The sequence below is a fragment of the Triplophysa rosa genome, linkage group LG14, assembly GCF_024868665.1.
Source record: "Triplophysa rosa linkage group LG14, Trosa_1v2, whole genome shotgun sequence".
Lineage (NCBI taxonomy): Eukaryota > Metazoa > Chordata > Actinopteri > Cypriniformes > Nemacheilidae > Triplophysa > Triplophysa rosa.
In genome coordinates this window covers 16,473,162-16,494,196 of record NC_079903.1, presented here as the reverse complement: position 1 = coordinate 16,494,196, position 21,035 = coordinate 16,473,162, and the positions used below count along the sequence as shown (strand labels likewise).

Here is a 21,035-nt window from a genome sequence, read left to right as displayed (position 1 = left end):
AAGTTTTCATGTACATCAGACATGCTTTAACAGATCTTCCGAACACGTCTTTCTACTTCCTTTTGGGGCTTGTAAAATTACTTAGCTGGGGGTTAAGTCCAGGTCGCGGCCTACTTTAGACATTATTCTATAAACATAAATCAGTTGAAGTGTAAAACAATGTGTTAAGGAAAACAACTTTACAGCTTCCTACTGGCCCTTCAAGCGAGACAAAAAACAAATGCTTTATTCTGATTGTGCATTTCAAAACTTTATTCGAAATCTGTGCAAGTAAACACTCAAATGAAATGTATTTTTAGAAATAATGATACACAGTAACACTCAATATATGAGATATCGAAACAATATTTCAAAACCAACGACAATTCAATGTAATCCTTCTCTGTACGGTAAGTACAGAACATGATTGTTTACCTGTTGTAAAAAATAAAACTGAGTAAAAACAAAATATCTTCATATGCACATTTGTTTCAAATGTTCAAACGTTTCTGTCCAGCGGCCTATTTCTCATGACAAACATACAAATCACATTTTATGTATTGGCTCCATGACAATATATATATATATATACATATATATATATATATATATATATATATTTATTTATTTTAAGACTTTGAATTTCCCCATGTCCAGGAATACATAGGAACCTTCTCATGCATCTTCATGCAACAGGCAGCAGTGTACTCTTAAATATCTGACATAACACAAGATATTGCAGAACAGATTATCGTAGTTTTCATCAGGAGACACATGCAAAAGAAGGAACAAAATCATCCTCTACAGTATGTACATATTCACATGGCATTTACTTTGAAGTCTCTTTAAGAAATTTCAAAACTAAAATGCTTTTCACTCATACAAAATAGCTGTCTTTCATAAAGATTATGCTATGTACATAAATATAGTTTATAACGAGTCTTTAAGATTGATGAAAAATAACATGTCAGTATGTCAAACATAAGACTGGAAAACATCACATCAGCAAACATGTTTTGTGGGAACCAATGCGTTGTGATTGGCTTGATTTGTCTCGAGTCGATGCAACAATCTCTTGCATAATACAACAAACATCTTATGACACATGCTAATACCAAGACCTGTTCATAAATACACTTATACAAAACAGATGAGCAAAAAGCAGTCATTTGTAGTAACTTTTTTGTTATATTCATTCGTCATATTCTTCTAGTGTACTGTTAAAATCAACTGCTGTCTTGAAAGAGGTAAATGCTAAGAAAGAATAAAAGCACATTACAACAATGGGAAAGGGAGAGAGATAAATTAAAGAATACACACTTCACATACCATACACACTGTATATCAAGATGTTTTAATACTGATGGATTCATTATTCAAATATCTTTTTTATGTTTATCTGAAGAATACAGAAGCCACACCTCTCTTTCAGAAAAGGCGACAGATCTTGTTTCTTTGAATGTTTGTATAAATACTGTGACATTTCAAACCATCCTGGCACATGTAACAATATACGTTTCTTTCTCCCATCGCCTTGTAAATTAAAGAATATTTACTTGCATATGCTGAGGCACAATCTGTTTACACATCATGTGCATCAGTGCATCATAATTTACCGCCTGAGGCCAAACGTCCACCCATGTGTGGAAAATGGAGTGGGAACTGATACTGTTAGAAATACACGAGGGCATATCTGTCACACACCTTTCATATAAAACTTTCTTTTCTGTTGTAGGGCAAAACTTGAGAAAGAAGAGACAGAAACTGGTGCTTTTAAGTATTCAAATGAACTTTGGTTTCATGTTCTTTGCAAACTAAATGAAATGTAATTAAAGTGGAAATGCAAGATGACTCAATTGAAACACAAAGTATCAATCATGGATTAAAAAAAGCACATTTCTAGTCCAAGCAAAGCTCGAAACGTTTCTTCAATGACCCGTTTAGCCGTGGTGAGTCACAACTTATAAGTTTTTCATTGTAATTCTATGAAGTTTAAGTTTCAAAGTTCAAAGGCCCCAGTATCACCCAAGGACCCGTTTTTGACCTTTGTCTGAATTTGTCTTGTGTCGGCATCCAGCTCCTTTCCCTCTTTGACCAGATGTGCATTACTCCTCTGGAGCATATAGTACAAAATAGGGTTAGTCTTGGTAAACCTAGGCATGTCTCCATCATACTTTTGTGTTTGATCATCTCCATTAACCATCTTTGCTGGGACCTTCAAGTCCTTTATCGAGGCATAATCGATTTTTGACCTTGATGTCTCCTGCAGTGTAACAGGGGAAGATTCAGGTATGTGGTTGCTTGCCCTTTTAAAAATCACATTGCTGGGGCTCAGGCTCCGGTGAAAGTTCTGAAGCTCACCTTCACTACACGGCTGCTTGAATGTATTCCCATACAGCACATTATGTGATGGTGAACTGAATGTACCCCTTGGCTGAGACAATTCCTTTAAGCAGTTGTCTGAAAGTAGCAGCTGCTTTAGGACATTGAATCCTCGGTTTTCAGTAGACTCACATGGTGGAAAACTAGCTGGTGGACTGTCTGCCTCTGGGGGACTGGATGGGTCACTGGCCTCTCGATCTCCAGTGATGGAAAAAACACTGTTGTCCTTTATCCTACTTGAACGTTCTAAGTACCCATCTTGTTGACTTGTAGAGTAGTCTTCCAGTTCTTTTGAAAGTTTTCGCTTCTTTGGGATTGTTGGACCCTGGATTTCAAGTGATTCTTCTTTGATACAACCCTTGTTTAGGTCGTCTACCTTGTTTGCCTGAAGGGTTTTGTTAGGCCGCTTTTTTAAGAGATTACACAGAATGCCATCTCTGGGGGTAGCCTCTGGGGACAGTGGTTCCTGCTTGAAGCTTCCTGGAGAAAGATAACTGGTGCTTTTTTTAGGCTCTACTACAAAGTTCTGGCATTGCCTTGACATTTTGTTATTGTCAAAATATCCTTCTTCTGCTTGATCATACTCCACAGGTTCAGTTTTAATAGGATTGTCTAAAGAAGGTCCATTTGTCGTATATTGGCCTAATGCCTGATTTGTCTGTTTATCTATAGAATTGTTCCTACCATGATCTCTTTTTCGTTTACTGCCTAACTTTTCTTTCTGAGGCGCGTTCCCTAAAAGAAGCTGTAGAACTGTACGCCTTTCTAACAGATTCTCGATCTCCGAGACATGCTGAGCTGAAGTTTTTGCATTGGCCTCATCCCATAATGGGTGCTGTGGGCTCTGAATTGGTGCGGTGAGTCGCTCCAGTAAAGTTATAGGGTGGTTAACTTTCAGTTCTTGGTTCACGAGTTTGATAGGGGGTAAAGGTGCCTGTACTGGAGGAGAAATGGTTGGGTTCTGTTTTCCACACTGAGCTAAATTCTGTAACAATTTACTAGCACTAAAGGCAGGTTCTTTTATTTCACTTGAATGTTGTTTGGTTTTACAAAGATCCAAGGGGACAGACTGGGAATGAGGAGATCCATAAACGGTATACGGAGATACACTGCTGTTAGAGTCTCTGCTTTGGGCAAACGTTGGCAAGAGTTTGGGACTCCTACAATTCAATCCACAGTGTGAGTTAAATTCACTAGTATCCTTACAACTAGTTGTACTGAAGACACTTTGGCTACTTGTTGATGGACTGGTGACATTTGGGATTACAGATTGCAACAAATCTGGATTATCCAGACCTTTATTTACTCTCTCGTTATTTTTGTGATCCAACAGCAACTGTAAGAGAGTGACCTTATGATGAGGTTTCATCTCTGCACAAGCATCCACCTCTCTGTGATCCATGGCTACTTTAAAAGGTAGACTATCAGGCTTCCATCTATTTAATGAACATTCTGGGACCCTTTCCAGTGCAGGTGAGGAGGAAGTAGATACAGGTGTTTGTACATGTGTTTTGGTCTTCAGAGACAGGTCAATCGGAGAGCAACTGGAGTAAGTGCTCTCAGCATCACTGCTGTCTTTTGTGAAACTGCTGTCAGGGTTTGAGTGCTCGCTGTCTGAAAAAAGAGGAGAGCTCCGAGTTCCAAAGGTGCTGAGGTCATCTTTCAAGTGTCCCTGGCCATTAATTCGTTGTGATGTGTTGTGACTGTTGAGAAGTTGAAGGAGGAGACTGCTGCAGTTCTGTGATGGTCTGCCTGGTTTCTCAAAAGGTCGACGCTCTCTTAAGCGATGACCTGTCCTCATGGATCCTTCTGCCCTTCTTTGCCCCAATCCTAGGTTTGGACTCTGTCTGCTTGAGCTTGTTGACATTTGTGATGCTATTCCATTCTGAGTGTGTAAGAGGCTTAGACCATGAGCCTGGCTGGAAGTGGTTAGTTGCTTTTTATCGTGATTTTGCTGTGTGGCCATGGCTGAAAGTCTTTCACTGGCTAGTCGTCCAGAGAGTTGGGCTTTTAGGGCATGCTCTCTTGAGTACTGCTGCAGGTGAGCTTCACTAGAGAGCAAAAGAGCAAGCTGACTGCAGGCCACACTTGGTTTGGGCGATGGAGCAGGACTTGATCTGATATTTACCAGGTTTGCCACAGCTTTGAGGCGTTCAGTACAAGAAAGAGATTCTGGGGATGGGGAAGGTGTACTACTCTTTAGAGCTTTCGGAGATTCTGAAAAACTTTCTTGGCTAGACCGTCTACGTTGATAAGGCACACTGTTGCTGTGATTCGTCATTTTGCTTTTGTTTACTAACCCTTTGAGGTGGCTTGAAGCAGGTCTGTGGCAAGCCCTCTGCTCTTGCGGAGCCTTGCTTATCTGACAAGAGGTGTCTTGTGGCCTCAAGCCTTGGATAATCTGCTGTGGCAGAGTCACGTTTTGAAGTCGAGAACTGAAAGATTGCAGCAAACTGGCTAGCAGTGTACTTTCTCCTTTATCCTGAGAGGATCCATTTTGACCACTGTGACGGTCTTCATTTTGCCCATTGAGTGCAGCAGGAGGTGCTGACCTCCTTAGACTCTCGCTGTCAGTCCAGGCCTCTGAGTTGAGTAGACGAGCCTTTCTGAGGTGCTGCGAGGCTCCACAGTGGGAATTTGTCCGGTTCGGTTCCTGTTGAGTGCTATGATTGGACTGGGCATGCCCTCTTCCCTCCTTATTCCTCTGCTCCTGGTTGCCACTCTGTGTTGCTGTGGCACCCTGTCCTCCTGCTACCTGATGCATGAGTAAGCCTTCCAGATATGTTAATACAGCAGAATCCTGGTGTGTTTCAGGGCCAGGCTCTTCCCCATGAGTCATGTTCAATACTATAGTCTCTTGTATGGTTGGCCACCACAATAGAGGGGAAAATTGTTCAGTTACTTTCTGCCAAAAGACTTCACAGTTTTTAGCTTTCAAACCTTGTTTTTTAGGAAAAGAAAGGGCCTCATTTATTTTCACAAGCCATTCCCCCTTTCAGGAGGCGAAAGCTAAGCAAGACTGTTGGTAAAAATCATATCTGCCACTGTTAAGAAGTATACAGGATCATTATGGAGTCAGTCTTGTGGGATTCCATGGGACGGGATGTGTGATCCAAAGCTCCTGGACTGAGTTAAATCACAGTTTGCATCCAGTAATTCTATCCACAGGGTCCTTTGGTGGTAGCCCTGCAGAAAAGAGAGAAAGGTGGCATTAAAACAATGAAGTCACATTCTCATACAACAATGCAGAGTTGTAAAATCTTTGGCATTAAAGGTTTTATATGTTGATGCATTTTAAACATAAAAAATACTGTCCACAGAACTGCCAGTTCGGAATGAAATTCATTTTTAGTCAACCAAAGATGGCAAACATGGTTAGGCTACGTTGATATTGATTTGATTTCAGCATTAAAATCCATTAGTGAATTCTCATTTATTTAATTAAACCTTTATATTTAATAGTAATATATTCATATTAATTAAATATTATAAATATGTGATTTTACATTCATAAAGGAAACATAAATACATTTACGTTGTTTTTAAAGAAAAGCTATTGAGACACCTGTGCTTTCTCTCTCTCTCTCTCTCTCTCTCTCTCTCTCTCTCTCTCCAGTCTGTGTCAGCACCTCGAGACAGAACACCCACATGCTGCACCCAAAGTCCTTCACTTCTATGTTACCACTGTTGCTCTTACTACATTATCTCAAAATATACCACCTCTGGATCACACAGTGCCATTGGCTTTGTGGAATGACACATTTAATCGTGTATGCGTCAGCCTGCTAAACGCTGCACTCACCACAAGTGTTTTCCTCACTGAGACACAATAAAAGTCACATACGAGTTTCTCAATACAGTAGTACCAGCACAGTCCAGTGTTCACACTTTACCAGAAAACTGCACATTATTTTAAATGGAATTGCAAGTACTTAATAATAGACTACACACACACAGCTGACCTTGTCCGTGCTCTGGTGTCAAAGTGAAGGTCAGTGGCTACGGTTGATTTATTCTGCTTATAATTGGCACCTCTGGTCGTTCTACTTTGCTGGGACTGACAATGGGTGGATGCTAGAAATGACCTTATAAAGATATTGGTCATGGCCGTGTTAGTGACAGACTTCTACAACACTACATGATTAAGACAGCGTTGATCTGAATGTTATCTTTTAGCAGCATTGTTAAAGAACAGATTCAACATACATACTTGTACAAACTGTAACATTTGGGTATAAAATCATGTTATGCATTTCTTTATCCTGTAATGATTTTCTGTCGTATTTTGCATCAGGGCTCTAGACTAACTTTTTGCACTGGTGCACCTTTTATGATTTTCGGACGGATCAGGCCTTAACTTAACATTCTTAACAAAAAAGTTGTCAATCGTTCTTTTCATCTTCTCTCATCATCCGCGGCTACATCCACTCTGTTTATCTGACGGGCCTATAGGCTCCTCACCTCTCTGTCTGACTGCAACACAGCATTTTCAAACGTACACACATGTACAGGTATACCTGGACCACGGCCAATCAGAGGGGGGGTCCGCCCTTCACTATCTCTGATTGGTTTAGACCACGATATGGGCCTAATGTGTCTGTTGTTGAACCACAGGGAGACTTTCGCAGAGACTTTTTTTTTTACCTCGAACGGCTGGTCGCACCTCATTTTTTTAGTCGCACCATTAAGAAATGAGGTCGCACTCTAGAGCCCTGTGCATGTAGGTGAAATTAGTGAAATTGCAAATAGTCCGTAAATAGATAACTCGAGTGCTACTAGTAAAGATGTAGACCACTCTTATGTTAGCTCATTGACAAAATGTTAAACGCTCTATTATTTGTAAGTTTACAGTGGATAAAAGCTTTTGAATAATGAATACATTAAATGCAAATGTATAATTGTACATTATTGTACACATTATCAATGGTAGAACTGACAGCAAAGGTTATGGGGGTAAATTACGGTATCAGAGGCAGATTTCCCAGGCCACGTCTCAGACAATGTTATGCATTTACATTTAATCGTTTAAAAGATGTTTTTATCCAAAGCAACTGACAAATGAATGTTATGTTTAAGCATATTTAATGCATATTCATATACACTTAGCTAGTTATACTAGCTATCTTATTGGCCCAATCCAAGAGGAAACACAATACTGACACTCCTCCAACCTGTTAAATGAATAAACAATTACTTTAACACATATATCTTTTCTTCAAGAGCATATCCGCTATCTCATGTTAACTATAGAAAACATAAGAAAGCAATAAAGCCTGCACAAAATGTATTTATTAAAGTATTTTTGTCTAAAAATACCTAAGCATTAAGAAAAAATTTGTAAGAAAGACAAAATTAGGCTCAAATTAAGATTTTATAATCTATTTAAAGTGATAGTTCACCCAAAAATATTTACACACACCAAACAATGACGGTAACCAATCAATTCTATAGTATAGACACAAAGCCATTGCAAGTCAATGGGTACCGCTGTTGTTCGGTTCCCAAAATTCTTCAAAATATCATCTTTTGTGTTCGACAGAAGAAAGTCATACAGGTTTGAAATGACAAGAGGGTGAGTAAATGATGACAGAATTCTCTTTTTTGGGTGAACTATCACTTTAATACATTTAGTATCTTTTTACTCTAAACCTTGTAATAATAAAAATAGCCAATATATGGCAGCATGCATGTGTCTGAACAACAGCGTTAGCAGCGATTATAGTATCTTAATATCTACTTAAACACGGTCTGTCTTCTTCTCAGGGTTTTGTCGTCACAAGATTATCACCATCACTGCAGACTGAAGACACTCCTGAATAAGTAACTCCAGGAGAAAAAAGACTGGCCTGATATAAATGGAGAGACTTTGATATCTGGAGTGGATCCTTCATTTCTCAACTGCGAGGTAGAAGATTAATTGACCCCACAAAAAAATACCAGATCATAAATTACATCCACAGTCCAGAAACTGTAATCCATTTAGGCTATTTAAAATGCATGATGAGGCAAAAGGAGCGAAACCTGCTGCATGCCCCGTTCAAAGTCAAGGTCAAACTCACTCCGCCGAGGCCATTTGAGTTGATTCAACAGCTGGCGTCCATACAAAGCATTAGGTCTTAATAAAAAGCGACAAACCTGCCCTTGCAATGTACGTTCAAACTCAGCGTCTGGCATGCTGCTTCGGTGATGGTCTCAGTGTAAAAGAAACCTTGGAGATGGTTGGGCTACAGTTCCACACAATCACTGCTGTGTTATTGTTATCCGCTAGTCACACACAATGGCACACAAATACGTGGAACTGCAACAATAACACATTCCAAAGATAGAGTTGGGTAACTCAGTCAATCAGGGCCACGCACCACTCCAACTAGGTCACTGTGACCTACTTCCAAACAAGCATTATGGACATCACACATTGACGTTTCTCAGCTGGGGCACACCCCTTAGTTAGGGCATTGCCAAGCAGAATCACCGAATCCTAGTAAAAGCACGAGGTTGACCTACATTAGGATGGGCTGCCCTTTCACATGAGCAAGCACAGGGAGATGCCAGTATGTTTTAAGCAGGCCAAGGAACCCCAAGCGGACAGAAATATATGGCGATCTCTGCGTCCAACATCACAAGTCTCATAACATAATTCCAGAGTACTTCCACCAGCAATGGTCATGACCTTAGGCTTGTAGATTTATGACGTTGACATAATGTTAACAGGAACGCTTAGAGAAGACAAGGAAGGTTAATCTTCAACTCTGGAATAGCATGTATCTTTGTCTACGGTCGGCAAAACAAATGACATACCGAGTGTGCTAAAAGGCTGCCAAGGAAAAATGTAATTACTGCTCAAGACAAGGAAACGGGAACAAACTAAATATTTGTACTCTTAATTGACTTGTAAATGGCCCAGTTTCCGGGATTGAAAATTACTTTGGGAACATCAGCATGGGAATCGGTCCACACCCATAAAGCAGACCAAGATAATAGCTGAAAATAGTACATAAGGGGAATATTTAAGCAAAAATGAAAATTGTGTTTACTTTACTTAAATTTCAGTCAAATTTGTTCGTCACATAAAGCTTTCATATGGCTTTAAAATGCGAAAGGTTTTTCAATTTTGGGTGAACTGTTTCTTTAAATAGAGGCTCAGGTAAATTCTTTAACTAAAAGAAGAAGTTGTGAAATGTTTCTAGGTTTATATACAAAAATCGATTTGCATTGAAAAAATTCAGTGACAACACAGCAAAAGTCAATTACCCTAACTCTACAGATCATGTTTATCAGAGTTTATGCCAGCCACTATTTAAACAACATGGTCCAAGTACAGCACATGACCAGTATTACAACTATACTTTGGCAAACCAAGTCAAATACAAGAAGGGCACATGACAACTTCAAAACAAACAGAAGTAGCCACATGGTGAAGACTAGAGTAGAATATCAGAATCAGAATCAGAATCAGAAGAGCTTTATTGCCAAGTGTGCTTGCACACACAAGGAATTTTCTTTGGTGTTGGAAGCTTCTAGTACAGACATTTAACACAATGACAATACAATATAATACGATTTACAGTCTAAAAGATTCTAAATTGTGCATATATAAAATAAAGACTATTTTACAGAAAATGGGGGATAATAACATATAAGAGACATTGTACCGGGTAGTATATAGTAGAATAAACATATTAACAGATTGTATGTACACTTGTGCAAATGGATAATTTAGTAAGTAGAGGTAGTGTTATATACATGTATACATAAGATGTAGATATAATAAGGCACAGTAGTGCACACTATAGGAGTAGTGGAAGTGGAATATTGCTCTTAAGGAGCAGTTATCTGTTTAGGAGGGAGATTGCCTGGGGGAAGAAGCTGCTTCTGTGTCTGGAAGTCCTGGTGTTTGGTGCTCTAAAGCGCCGGCCAGAGGGCAGCAGATCAAAGAGTTTGTGTGCTGGGTGTGTGGAGTCAATGATGATTTTTCTTGCCCTGTTTTTCACTCTGGAATCGTACAGGTCCTGAAGTGTGGGCAGAGGAGCACCAATAATTTTCTCAGCACTACGAACTGTCCGTTGTAGTCTTCGTAGGTCTGATTTGGTGGCCGAGCCATACCAAACAGTAATTGAAGTGCACAGAACAGATTCGATGACCACTGAGTAGAACTGGGTCAGTAGCTCCTGTGGTAGGTTGAACTTCCTCAATTGACGGAGGAAGTATAACCTCTGCTGGGCCTTCTTTACAATGGAGTCTATGTGGGACTCCCACTTCAGGTCCTGAGAGATGGTGGAGCCCAGGAACCTGAATGACTCCACAGTATCCACAGTGCTGTCCAGGATGGTGAGGGGAGGAAGTGATGGAGGGTTCCTTCTGAAATCCACTATCATCTCCACTGTCTTGAATGCATTCAGCTCTAGGTTGTTTTGACTACACCAGGCAGCCAGCTGAGCAACCTCCTTTCTGTAGGCAGATTCATCACCGTCTTGAATAAGGCCAATGACTGTGGTGTCATCTGCAAACTTCAGGAGTTTGACAGAAGGGTCTGTAGAGGTGCATTCGTTTGTGTAGAGTGAATATAGCAGTGGAGAAAGAACACATCCTTGAGGAGCTCCGGTGCTGATGGTACATGTGCTGGATTTAAATTTTCCCAACCTCACTAGCTGCTGCCTGTTCGACAGGAAGTTAATAATCCACTGACAGGTAGAGGTTGGCACAGAGAGCTGGGTAAGCTTGGGCAGGAGGAGGTCTGGGATTATGGTGTTGAAGGCCGAGCTGAAGTCTACAAACAGGATCCTGACGTAAGTCCCTGGTCTGTCTAGGTGTTGTAGGATGTAATGCAGTCCCATGTTTACTGCATCGTCCACAGACCTGTTTGCTCGGTAAGCAAACTGGAGGGGATCAAGAAGTGGTCTGGTGATGTCCTTCAGGTGGGCCAGTACAAGTCTCTCAAATGACTTCATGACCACAGATGTTAAAGCAACAGGCCTGTAGTCATTAAGTCCAGATATTTTGGGTTTCTTCTGTACAGGGATGATGGTGGAGCGTTTGAAGCATGAAGGGACTTCACACTGCTCCAAAGATCTGTTAAAAATATTAGTGAAGATGGGCGACAGCTGCTCCGCACAGACTTTCAGGCAGGAGGGTGAGACATTGTCTGGGCCTGGTGCTTTTCTGATCTTTTGTTTGCGGAAAAGCTGGCAAACATCCTCTTCGCAGATCTTAAGTGCAGGTTGAATGTCAAGAGGAGGTGTTAATGGTATAGCAGAGATAGGGTCAGGGCGGGTGTGAAGGGTGAGACTCTGCATTTCAAAACGACAATAGAAGTCGTTCAGGTCGTCAGCCAGTCGTTGATTACCCATAGACTGAGGTGATGATGGCTTGTAGTTGGTAATGTCTTTCAGGCCTTTCCACACTGATGCAGGGTCGTTGGTTGAAAACTGGTATCAACGATCGAGTCATGGCAATGTCCAAATGAGGGGAAACCAAGTATCATGGAAGTCCGAGTGACTTAGGGGTCAAATGAAGTGTCAGCATGTGTGTCATGACCCTCACATTATACTGCTTGTGTCATCAGAGATAGCCAAGCAATGTCCTCAACCAAAACAGACAGCTTCCACTTTTTCCAGGATGTGATGTCATTTAAAGTTACTGGCAATACATTGTATATTTTAGGCCCTGTGTGTTTATGCCAATGTTTATCTTACACAACTATAAAAACTAAAAGAGGTGTTGACTTTGGTAGGGTTAATATTATTTCAACATCAAACAAGTTTTATATTCGAAATTAAGTTTTATAACGCAATCAATAATTAATGTTTGTCTGTGTGATTTTATCATCGTGATTGATTTTTTTATCATAAAAACCTTTTTGAGGGATACATCTTTTAGAGGGATAGTTCACCCCAAAACATAAATTCTGTCATCATTTACTAACCCTCTTGTCATTTCAAACCCTTACGACTTTCTTTCTCAAAAGAAGATATTTTGAAAAAAGTCGGTAACCGAACAACAGCGGTATCAATTGACTTGCAAGTCAATGGGTACAGGTTAACAACTTCGTTTGTGTTCTGCAGAAGAAAGAAAGTCATACAGGTTTGAAATGACAACCGGGTGAGTAAATAATGACATTTTTGGATCACTTTAACATCAAGATAAAGTGACAAGTATTCAGCTGGTCATGTGATCTCTCTGGTAAAAGTGATGTCAGCCCCCGTAAGGCAACTACTGTATCTCCCGATAAAATAAATGTTTTTATATTATATTACTGACGTTACACCTAAGATTTCACACAATTAAAAACATATTTTTAATACTATTTAGTACTATTTAAGTGTTTTGCTTTACATTAGTGCACATTTAAAGTCTAATAATATAAAGCTACTTCAAAATGTAGCATTTCAAACCATTTAAAAGAATGTCCATCATATAAGTATAATATACAAAGTAAATACAAAGGCAATACAACTTTACAGCAAAAAAGCCCACAATTTCTGCCACGCTCATGCTGATATACAGTATACGATCTTACCTTCTTATGAAGCTGTGACACCAAGAACAGGTACAATGTAGTAATCAATTTGCTCTGCAGGCTGTAAGGCTCTGACTGAATACTAATACACCTCAATAGCATCCTGCCCCTTTTCTCCCTTACTCTCTCTCTCTCTCTCTCTGTCCGAGTGTCTCTCTATCGCTCTTCTTTTTCTTCGGGGTTAACACCCTTCAGTGCCCTAGTCTGACCAGCAAAGGAGGGGGCAGCGCCTTGTCCTCTAGCCAGATAACCAAGGCCACTAATCAAGCGTGCGCGCACCAGGTTGGAGGATTAGAGGCTCGCTCGGAGCGACTCAGCTAAGTGCGCAAGCAACAAGGTCGCCATTAAACGTGTAGTAACCCTGTGGCTGGTCTCTCTCGCTCTCTTTATTTCCCGCCCACACACTCACCCCCTCTCATGTGCGCCGCAGCCACGCCGCTAGCACTCCCTCACAAAAAACAGACACACACGCTCAAGCGTAGCCTCTTTATACACCCTCACGTACTCTCACGTACACACGCCCACAGACGGGCCCACTCTCTGCCGTACGGGGATAATTCATCATATTTTACAACGACGTCTTTCTAACTCAGCTGAGTGATATTGCATCTTGGCAGCGTGACAAGAACGAGGCACGGCCCCTCCGACAGCCTGTGTTTTCTGGCATACACAGCCACACACTCGCTTTTATAGTATGAATGTGTGTGGTTGTTTGTGTGCGAATTGGAGCAGAGACCGGTTGTGGGTCTGTGACGGCTGAAAGAGCAAAGCCAAGCTGAGATGCATCAGCAGGCGAGACCTTATAGAATTTCTGCTCTTTTTCTTAACAGTGGAAAGTCTAACCGACGGCTGGCCGGTGTGTGCAGCAAATGATCTGGAGAGAAAGGGCTCATTTGGATCATTAGTTTCGCTGCACATACGCCATGAGATTTTAAGGTGCTGACATGAAGAAACATACAGTCATTAGCCTAGTGCCTTTAAATCCCAGCTTTTGTTTTAGTACGTATACAACATATACTGTACGTGTACGATCATGTTTCACTTGTACTTCATCCGATGGGCATAAAAATGAACCTGGACGGAGCGTTTAAATCGAAAGCTCATCGATGCTGATGTGGTCTCAGACATATTGTGCACCCCATCATGCAGTCAAAGGTGAAGTTTCGAAGTGCTATTTGAACAGGTGTCTTAAACGCACCCCCTTCTTTAACTGGTCATCGAATGGATAGCCCCGCCCCCAAACTCGGTTGAGTCAATATATACAGCACGCAAGGTAAATAGAGGTGAAAAACATAAATCAGACAGAACAGCATTAGACGGAAATATAGCAAATGCAATGTCTGCTGTATATAATTATATACCTCACCCAGGACACCATTATGTCTATAATGAGCATCATTAGGAGCTCAGCAGAAGAAATATGACATGTAAATGAGAACCCAAATAAAAGCTAGACAACCCACAGGAAATCACTGCCTCACATTTTGATGTTTTCGACAGGCCGGGGATTAACGCAACGTGCGCGTCTGTGTGTTTGCGAGGATGCGGTGCCATTAGTCTACCCTTGACACACTGACATCAAGCCGCTGTCATGTGAAACTCTGTCATTGGCCACCTGGCAGATCCTCCACCTTCTCACGACCTCATCCTCTAGTGACCCGAGGCTCTGGGCCCGGCCCGTCAAGCCCCTCCCTCCGCTTCCCCCGCCGCGGGAAGGTCGAACGGGTCACAGTGTCCTCATCTGTAATCCGCTGCCATTCGTCAGCAGTTGAGGCCGGAGGAGGCAGCCTCGCTACGAGGGGAGAATACCCAATTAGGCAGCTGTCACACAAAGCAGAGGCTGCAGAAAGAGAGAGAGAGAGAGAAGGCCGGGGGAAAAATCATCCCCTCCTGTTTGTGGAGAGGACAAGCAGCTGCGGGTGCCAATTACAGTGATATGTTAACCATTTCCACCCTAGAGCAAAGGGAGAAGGGAACCAGGCACTCTCAACCCTTACTTTGTCTCCCGGTGGAATTCCACTGGTGGGGTCTGTGTTTACAACCGCTGTCACATTTGGCTGAGAAACTTGACTCAAATTATAGCACTTCCACTGGTAATAGTGTCGAGATGGAAATCGCAACCTCATATTTCTTTCAGCTGTGTACGTTTGCGTTCCTCACTGTTAATAATATATCAATGCATTCTGTAACACTTTCAAGTAAGGATGTATACAAGCAACGAAATATTCAAGTACAGACATGTAACAGCAAGGGAAAATCAGGAAAATACAGTAATTGCATTTAGTACATTTTGCACTAGACAGAAATGGGTCTCTGCTCTGTACAAAATTCAAAATAAAAGTCATACAACTTTAATAAACATAGTCAATATTAATTGAATCAATAATATATTATAATTGGATCAAATATTTTAATGTAATCCATTTTTTTTTACAATGTACCATCCAATAATGATGGTAATGGAAAGCACTTCTGCAGCCTGTTGCTATGGTTACCTCCTTAGGCGAACACTGCTTCTGTTTGTAAACATCCATTTAGCAGCAGGTGACAATACATTAGAGCCCTGTAAAATGGTGCTTATATAATATGTGAAAACAAAACTGCTTCCTATGTTTAACTTTAAAACATTTGAAAGTTTTTCTTGTGAATTTCTTTGGGGGGGTTTAAGGCTTAAAAGGATACTCCACCCAAAAATGAAAATTCTGTGATCATTTACTCACCCTCAAGTTGTTCCAAACCGGTATAAACTTCTTTGTTCTGAAAATATATTTGGAAAAATGTCAGCAACTGACATTTCTGGGACATCATTGACTACCATAGTAGAAAAAATTATTGTATAGCTTTTGTTTGTTTGTTTTGTTTTTAAACAAAATGAGATAATTTGAAGAATTTAGGAAAGCAAACAGTTCTGACTACCATTTTAATTTTTCCTACTATGGTAGTCAATGATGTCCCAGAAATGTCAGTTGCTGACATTTTTCCAAATATCTTTGTGTTCAACAGAACAAAAAAAAAACTGGTGGGGGGGCTGGGGGATTAATTCATGACAGAATTTTCATTTTTGGGTGGAGTATCCTTTTAATTAGACGGGTCAGACCCTCTCCGTAAAAGTCTATCCCATGCGCCAAAACCACCACACCGGGTTATCTCCTAAGTTAAAACCAAAAAGAGATAACCCAGCTGTGAGTCTTCATCAACCCAAAGAGACCCAAGGGGATCATTGTCTCGTACCTCAGAGACCTCGGGTTGCTCTTTTTTTACATGTCACAATCTCCTCTTGTTTCTCATGCCCTAGAAAGAGCAGGCAAGCACAGTTACCGAACGCTACAAGTTTAATCAGAGATGAATGAGGCACTGGAAGGCAGCAGGAGCTGACTCCAGGCTGAATAATCACTCCTTTTCTTAATTAAATGATTGAAGAAAAGCCAGCACATTAAAGGGAAGACAGTGCCTGGGTCTCCTGCCTTTTCCCAAGATGAGAGAGAAGTTATTAACACAGTAAAGTCTTTGCAGTTATCAGAGCCAAATGCATGAATCCAGGGGAAGAGGGCGAGAGATTTCAAGAATGTGACAGACTATGATAGAGTTGAATGCTTAAAGGCAAAGTACACAAAGCTCCAACTCATAATACTGAAGAATAAATTGGCCAAATTATGAAGCTTTGAAATATAAATATATAGACATTAGGCAACAGCCAGCCTGCTCTTTATACATTCGTACTGGCCATTTAAGAACCCATAACATTTGACCACTAATACTAATGTGAAAGCAACTCTAAACTACCAAACTAAGCCATTCCATTTTAAAACTATATGTGACCATATGTTTCATATAAAAGCATGTCAACACACCATAATAAACCCTATTGTAGGCACATCTTAGTCATTTTTTATTTGCATAAGCATAAATACACAAATCCCTGTCTGCTATTTCAAGAGATTGTGGTCATATTTCTAAAGAACCAGCAATTTAGCATATATACACCCTTGTGGTGTTTTCATAAGTTCAACCGGAATGAAAGTTAAAACCTGCTTAGTGAAACTGACTGATGACATCCTGACATATGACATTAGTACGCTTCTCTCCTTTTTGTGTTATAGGTGCCACAGTTAAAACCTGTTTTCCAGGGAAATCGAAGACATCTTCTTCATGCATAAACAGTTTTATTTTGTGAAAGTCTCCCTTGAGCTGCTTATGTAAGTCAAATCCAAAACTACTTGATGTATTTTAAAATCCATAGACTACAATGAAACAGTAATAATATCATAAGTCTGACTAGTGGACACTTACAAAATACCTTTCTTTGAAGTACCATGAAGTAAATAAAACAGTCTATGAATAAACATAGTCATGCAGTACCAAGGTACGCTAAATAGTGACCCACTTAATTCCTCAAGTTATAAAATTGTAAGATTTTCCCCAATAACCATGTTTTATATTTTAACCAAACTGCTTTAACCAAATTGACTTACGGTGCATTTAAGCTATAAGGATTTCTTCAGTACGTGTGCTTCCTGGGAGTCGAACCCACAACCTTTGCACTGCTAATGCAACACTCTACTAACTGAACTACGGGAACACCAAACCATTTTTTTCCTGATCGCCATAGTAACCAGTTATATAAAATATGCAGCGAACTCCCCCTGAGCATTTGGTTGTAGGTCTCCACAGCACATGAGCTCTTTATGTTCCTCCAACCGTCCCTTCTGTGTTCCTGGCCTGCTCTCTGTTACTGTGGTCCGTTCCAAAAAGAGCTGACAGTACACTTTCCATCGGTTTGACTTAAATAATAATAAGCACTTTTGAAGGACTTGAAAAAGACAAAAGTAATGAACGCAACTCAGGGGGAGGTAATAGTTGTCCTGACACAGACGGATGGACATGGCCAAGCCTGTCAGTCCTGCAATCGCTAATGAGCAGAAATGAAGTGGGATTAAAAAATTAATGGCGAGGTGATAACAGTGCGAGTCGCACAGCTACACGAGTCAGCAAACTTTTGACAGGACTGTCTCTTTAAAAGCAACGTTTACATAGGCGCTCTATCGCCTTGGCCTCATTTCTGATTTGTCATTTATTTCTTTATTTATTGAGTTTCAAACAGTATCAGAAATATTATCGAACTATAGCATTTACTTTGTCATGTCAATCTATCAACAATTCTTTGTTGTTAAAGGAGCAGTAAGTAAGGAAAAAGTAAGAAAGCCTTTAAGTAAGTGGGCGAGTAAATAAAAAGGGTTTCATTTTTAAAAACCTATTCCTGCTTCTGTACGTCGGAAAACGTAATGGTATGCCATCTCAATATTCTGAGTGCTTCGTACGCATCAAATAAAAGCTGTTTAAAGGCCCGAAACAGGGCAGAATTTAAAGGCGCATTAATTTTGGAGCCCGGTTCGAGATAACTCCTACTTAAGTCAAATAAAACCCCCTGACGTGACAAACGGCCCTACCGAGAGTCAGCCAAAGAACAGCATGTCTCGAGTTGTCGGCAAATGGAAGAGATGAGTGAAAACGCTTGAGCAAATGAGGCCCTGGCTGTACTCACACAGAGCAAAGTGAACTGTTTACTCAGAGCACACAAGGGAAGATGACTTTTACTGAAACCCCATCTTCCTTCCCATCCCCCACACTCTCTCTCTCTCTTTCTGTAACACACACTCTTTTTCCCTCTCTCTCTCTGTAGTGAGTGAATGTCAGAGGGTGAGCTCGCGTGACCTTGAGGGTCGTGCTGCCTGCAGCGTCCTTGAACTGCATCTGCAAGACAAAAATCCCTTCACGCTACAGTGATAGATATCTCAAATATCCTGCCTTTCTCCGACGGCTGCCTGCGTTATCAGTTCCTTTGATGAAAAATTTCATAGAGGCTGTGTACCTCTAACCTCACGCCAGAGCCGAATTGCGCGGTTATCTGCTCGTCTGGCCAGAGATACGATTTGCAATATGAAGGCAGTGCTTCAACTAAGACACTGATTCTCGACCTGGGGTACATCTAACCCAGAGGGGACATTTGGTTTTGCTTTGTTAAATGTATAAAACAAATAGTATGACATAAATATTATGGCTGTCGAATAAAATACGTTTTATATAAAGTAAACAAGGTAACACTTTTAAAATGAGGTTGTATTTGGTAACATTAGTTACTACATTAGTTTACAAACTAACAATGAAGAATATTTGTACAGCATTTATTCATCGAGTTAATGTTAACTTTAGCATTAAAATAAATGCTGAAAAAATGTATTGCTCACTATTAGTTCATGTTTGCTAATGTATTAACTATTGTTAACATATACAACCTTATTGTAAAGTGTTAAGGTCTTTGCACATACAGTCCGAAATTTTCGCATGCGTTTTTTCGTATTTGGCTCTCGTTTGTACGGTGTCTCTGAATTGTTATAAAAGGCCACTCAAAATGCTTGCTACAGATGCAAAAACGCAGAAAATCGAACCCGGTCCGAATTTTTTTATGACGGACGAAAATATCGGAGGTAGTGTGTGTAAATGGGATTGACACAACGTGAGGTCGTATTTATTTTTTAACGTGGGGAAATTTCGGATGCAAATTTCGGACTCAATGTGCAATGGGCTTTACCGTCAACAGACCAGTATGTGAATATAAAGATTTATCATTTTGTGTGGATGACACTCACAGCGAGTTTTTTAATCGACAGTATATTGTTATTGGTTTAAAAAATGACAGAAATGCAATGTAATATACATAACTATGTTTTCAGAAGTGTATAAAGACCTTACATAATGAAGCGTTATGTTTTTATTACCTTAGAATGAGCTTTTTCTATCTTCATACACCGCGGGTCAACCTCACCACTAGATGTCGCTAAATTTTATACACTGGACCTTTGAGTAATATTCAAATATTAAAAATGTCAAATAAACACACATTGAGCTTTACGATGATGCTACAAAAAATATTGGGGACACCTATTTAATAGATGAAATAGGCAACCGTATAAGGAGGTCAGATTGCTGATGCCCACTGCTATAGTGTTACACTAACTGAAACATCATGCCATGCTATGCATTGCAATCACGTAAAATGTACACCATTTTACGTAACTACACACCCCCTGGCATGGCACGAACGCTACTGTATTAACACTTCGTAGACGTGCACCTAAAATAGGGGCCCTTTTTCTGGGAGGTCAAAAACAGGGTTGATACAAGCAGAATTTTTACGACTTGAACGATGACAGCTTCTCAGAGACCCGGGCCCCCTTCCGAGGAAGTAGAGTTGACCACCTCGGCAGATGAAACCCTACACCCTGCCAACCGCGGCCACACTGGTGCCCAGCTGTTCTTGTCGTGCACTTGGGAGTGCTTTACCCCGCATGGAGCGGTTTTTAGTTTAACCTCGAGAGGGTGATCAGGAGGGGACGGAATCCAGTGTTGATCTTCATCCCGGTCCGGTATGGCTAAAAACATGTTGGCAGATATCTTATCTGAAAATACAACGCATTCAGGTTGGCTTGCGTAGGCTCTGCTTACTAAACTCTTTCATAATTATGCATTTGAAAGACGCTTCTCTCCGACGCTGGATGGAAGGGATACGTTATCACTTCATGCACTTACTGGGAATCTAACCCACAACCTTGGCGTCACGTTCTACGCATTTGAGCTATAAGAATGCCAGAACTCAGCGTGGTGCTCGCACACATTAAACTTTGACAACACTTAAGTGCAGGTACACTGTGAAAGATGTGAAAAATGTAGCTTGTTAATGTAAAAATTGGCCAATGCATTAAAACGAATCATTGTTCTTAAAGTGATAGTTCCCCAAAAAATAAAAATTCTGTCATCATTTACTCCCCCCTTGTCATTTCAAACATGTATAACTTTCTTTCTTTCACAGAACACAAAAGAAGATACTTCGAAGGATGTGGTTAACCGGCACCCATTCACTTGCATTGGTTTTGTGTCCACACAATAGAAGTGAATGGGTGCCGGCGCTGTTCGGTTACCAACTTTCTTTAAAATATCTTCTTCTGTGTTCTGCAGAAGAAAGAAAGTCATTCAGGTTTGAAATGACAGGGTGAGGAGTAAATGTTGACAAAATTTTCATTTCAGAGTGAACTATCCCTTTAAGACGAGAATACGTCATGCGGCTTTTAGAGTACTGTACAGAGCAGTGGTATTCATTTCT

General features: G+C 40.6%; 1 protein-coding gene across 2 annotated transcripts in view; it reads right to left on the bottom strand.

Moving 5' to 3' along the window:
- Window positions 1-616: 616 nt before the first annotated feature.
- The window catches only part of nrip1a (nuclear receptor interacting protein 1a), a 32,414-nt gene continuing 11,995 nt past the window's right edge, over window positions 617-21,035 (bottom strand). Inside the window, exons 1-2 of one of the 2 annotated variants that reach the window (XM_057351578.1) lie at window positions 12,878-13,582; window positions 617-5,547 (exon numbers count right to left, since the gene is read on the bottom strand). In XM_057351578.1, coding sequence (XP_057207561.1) covers window positions 1,979-5,200 — 3,222 coding nt within the window. In that variant the 5' untranslated portion in view covers window positions 5,201-5,547; window positions 12,878-13,582 and the 3' untranslated portion in view covers window positions 617-1,978. Of the gene's footprint in view, window positions 5,548-12,877; window positions 13,583-21,035 lie in introns of those variants that run through there. The other variant, XM_057351576.1, reaches the window with a different exon arrangement.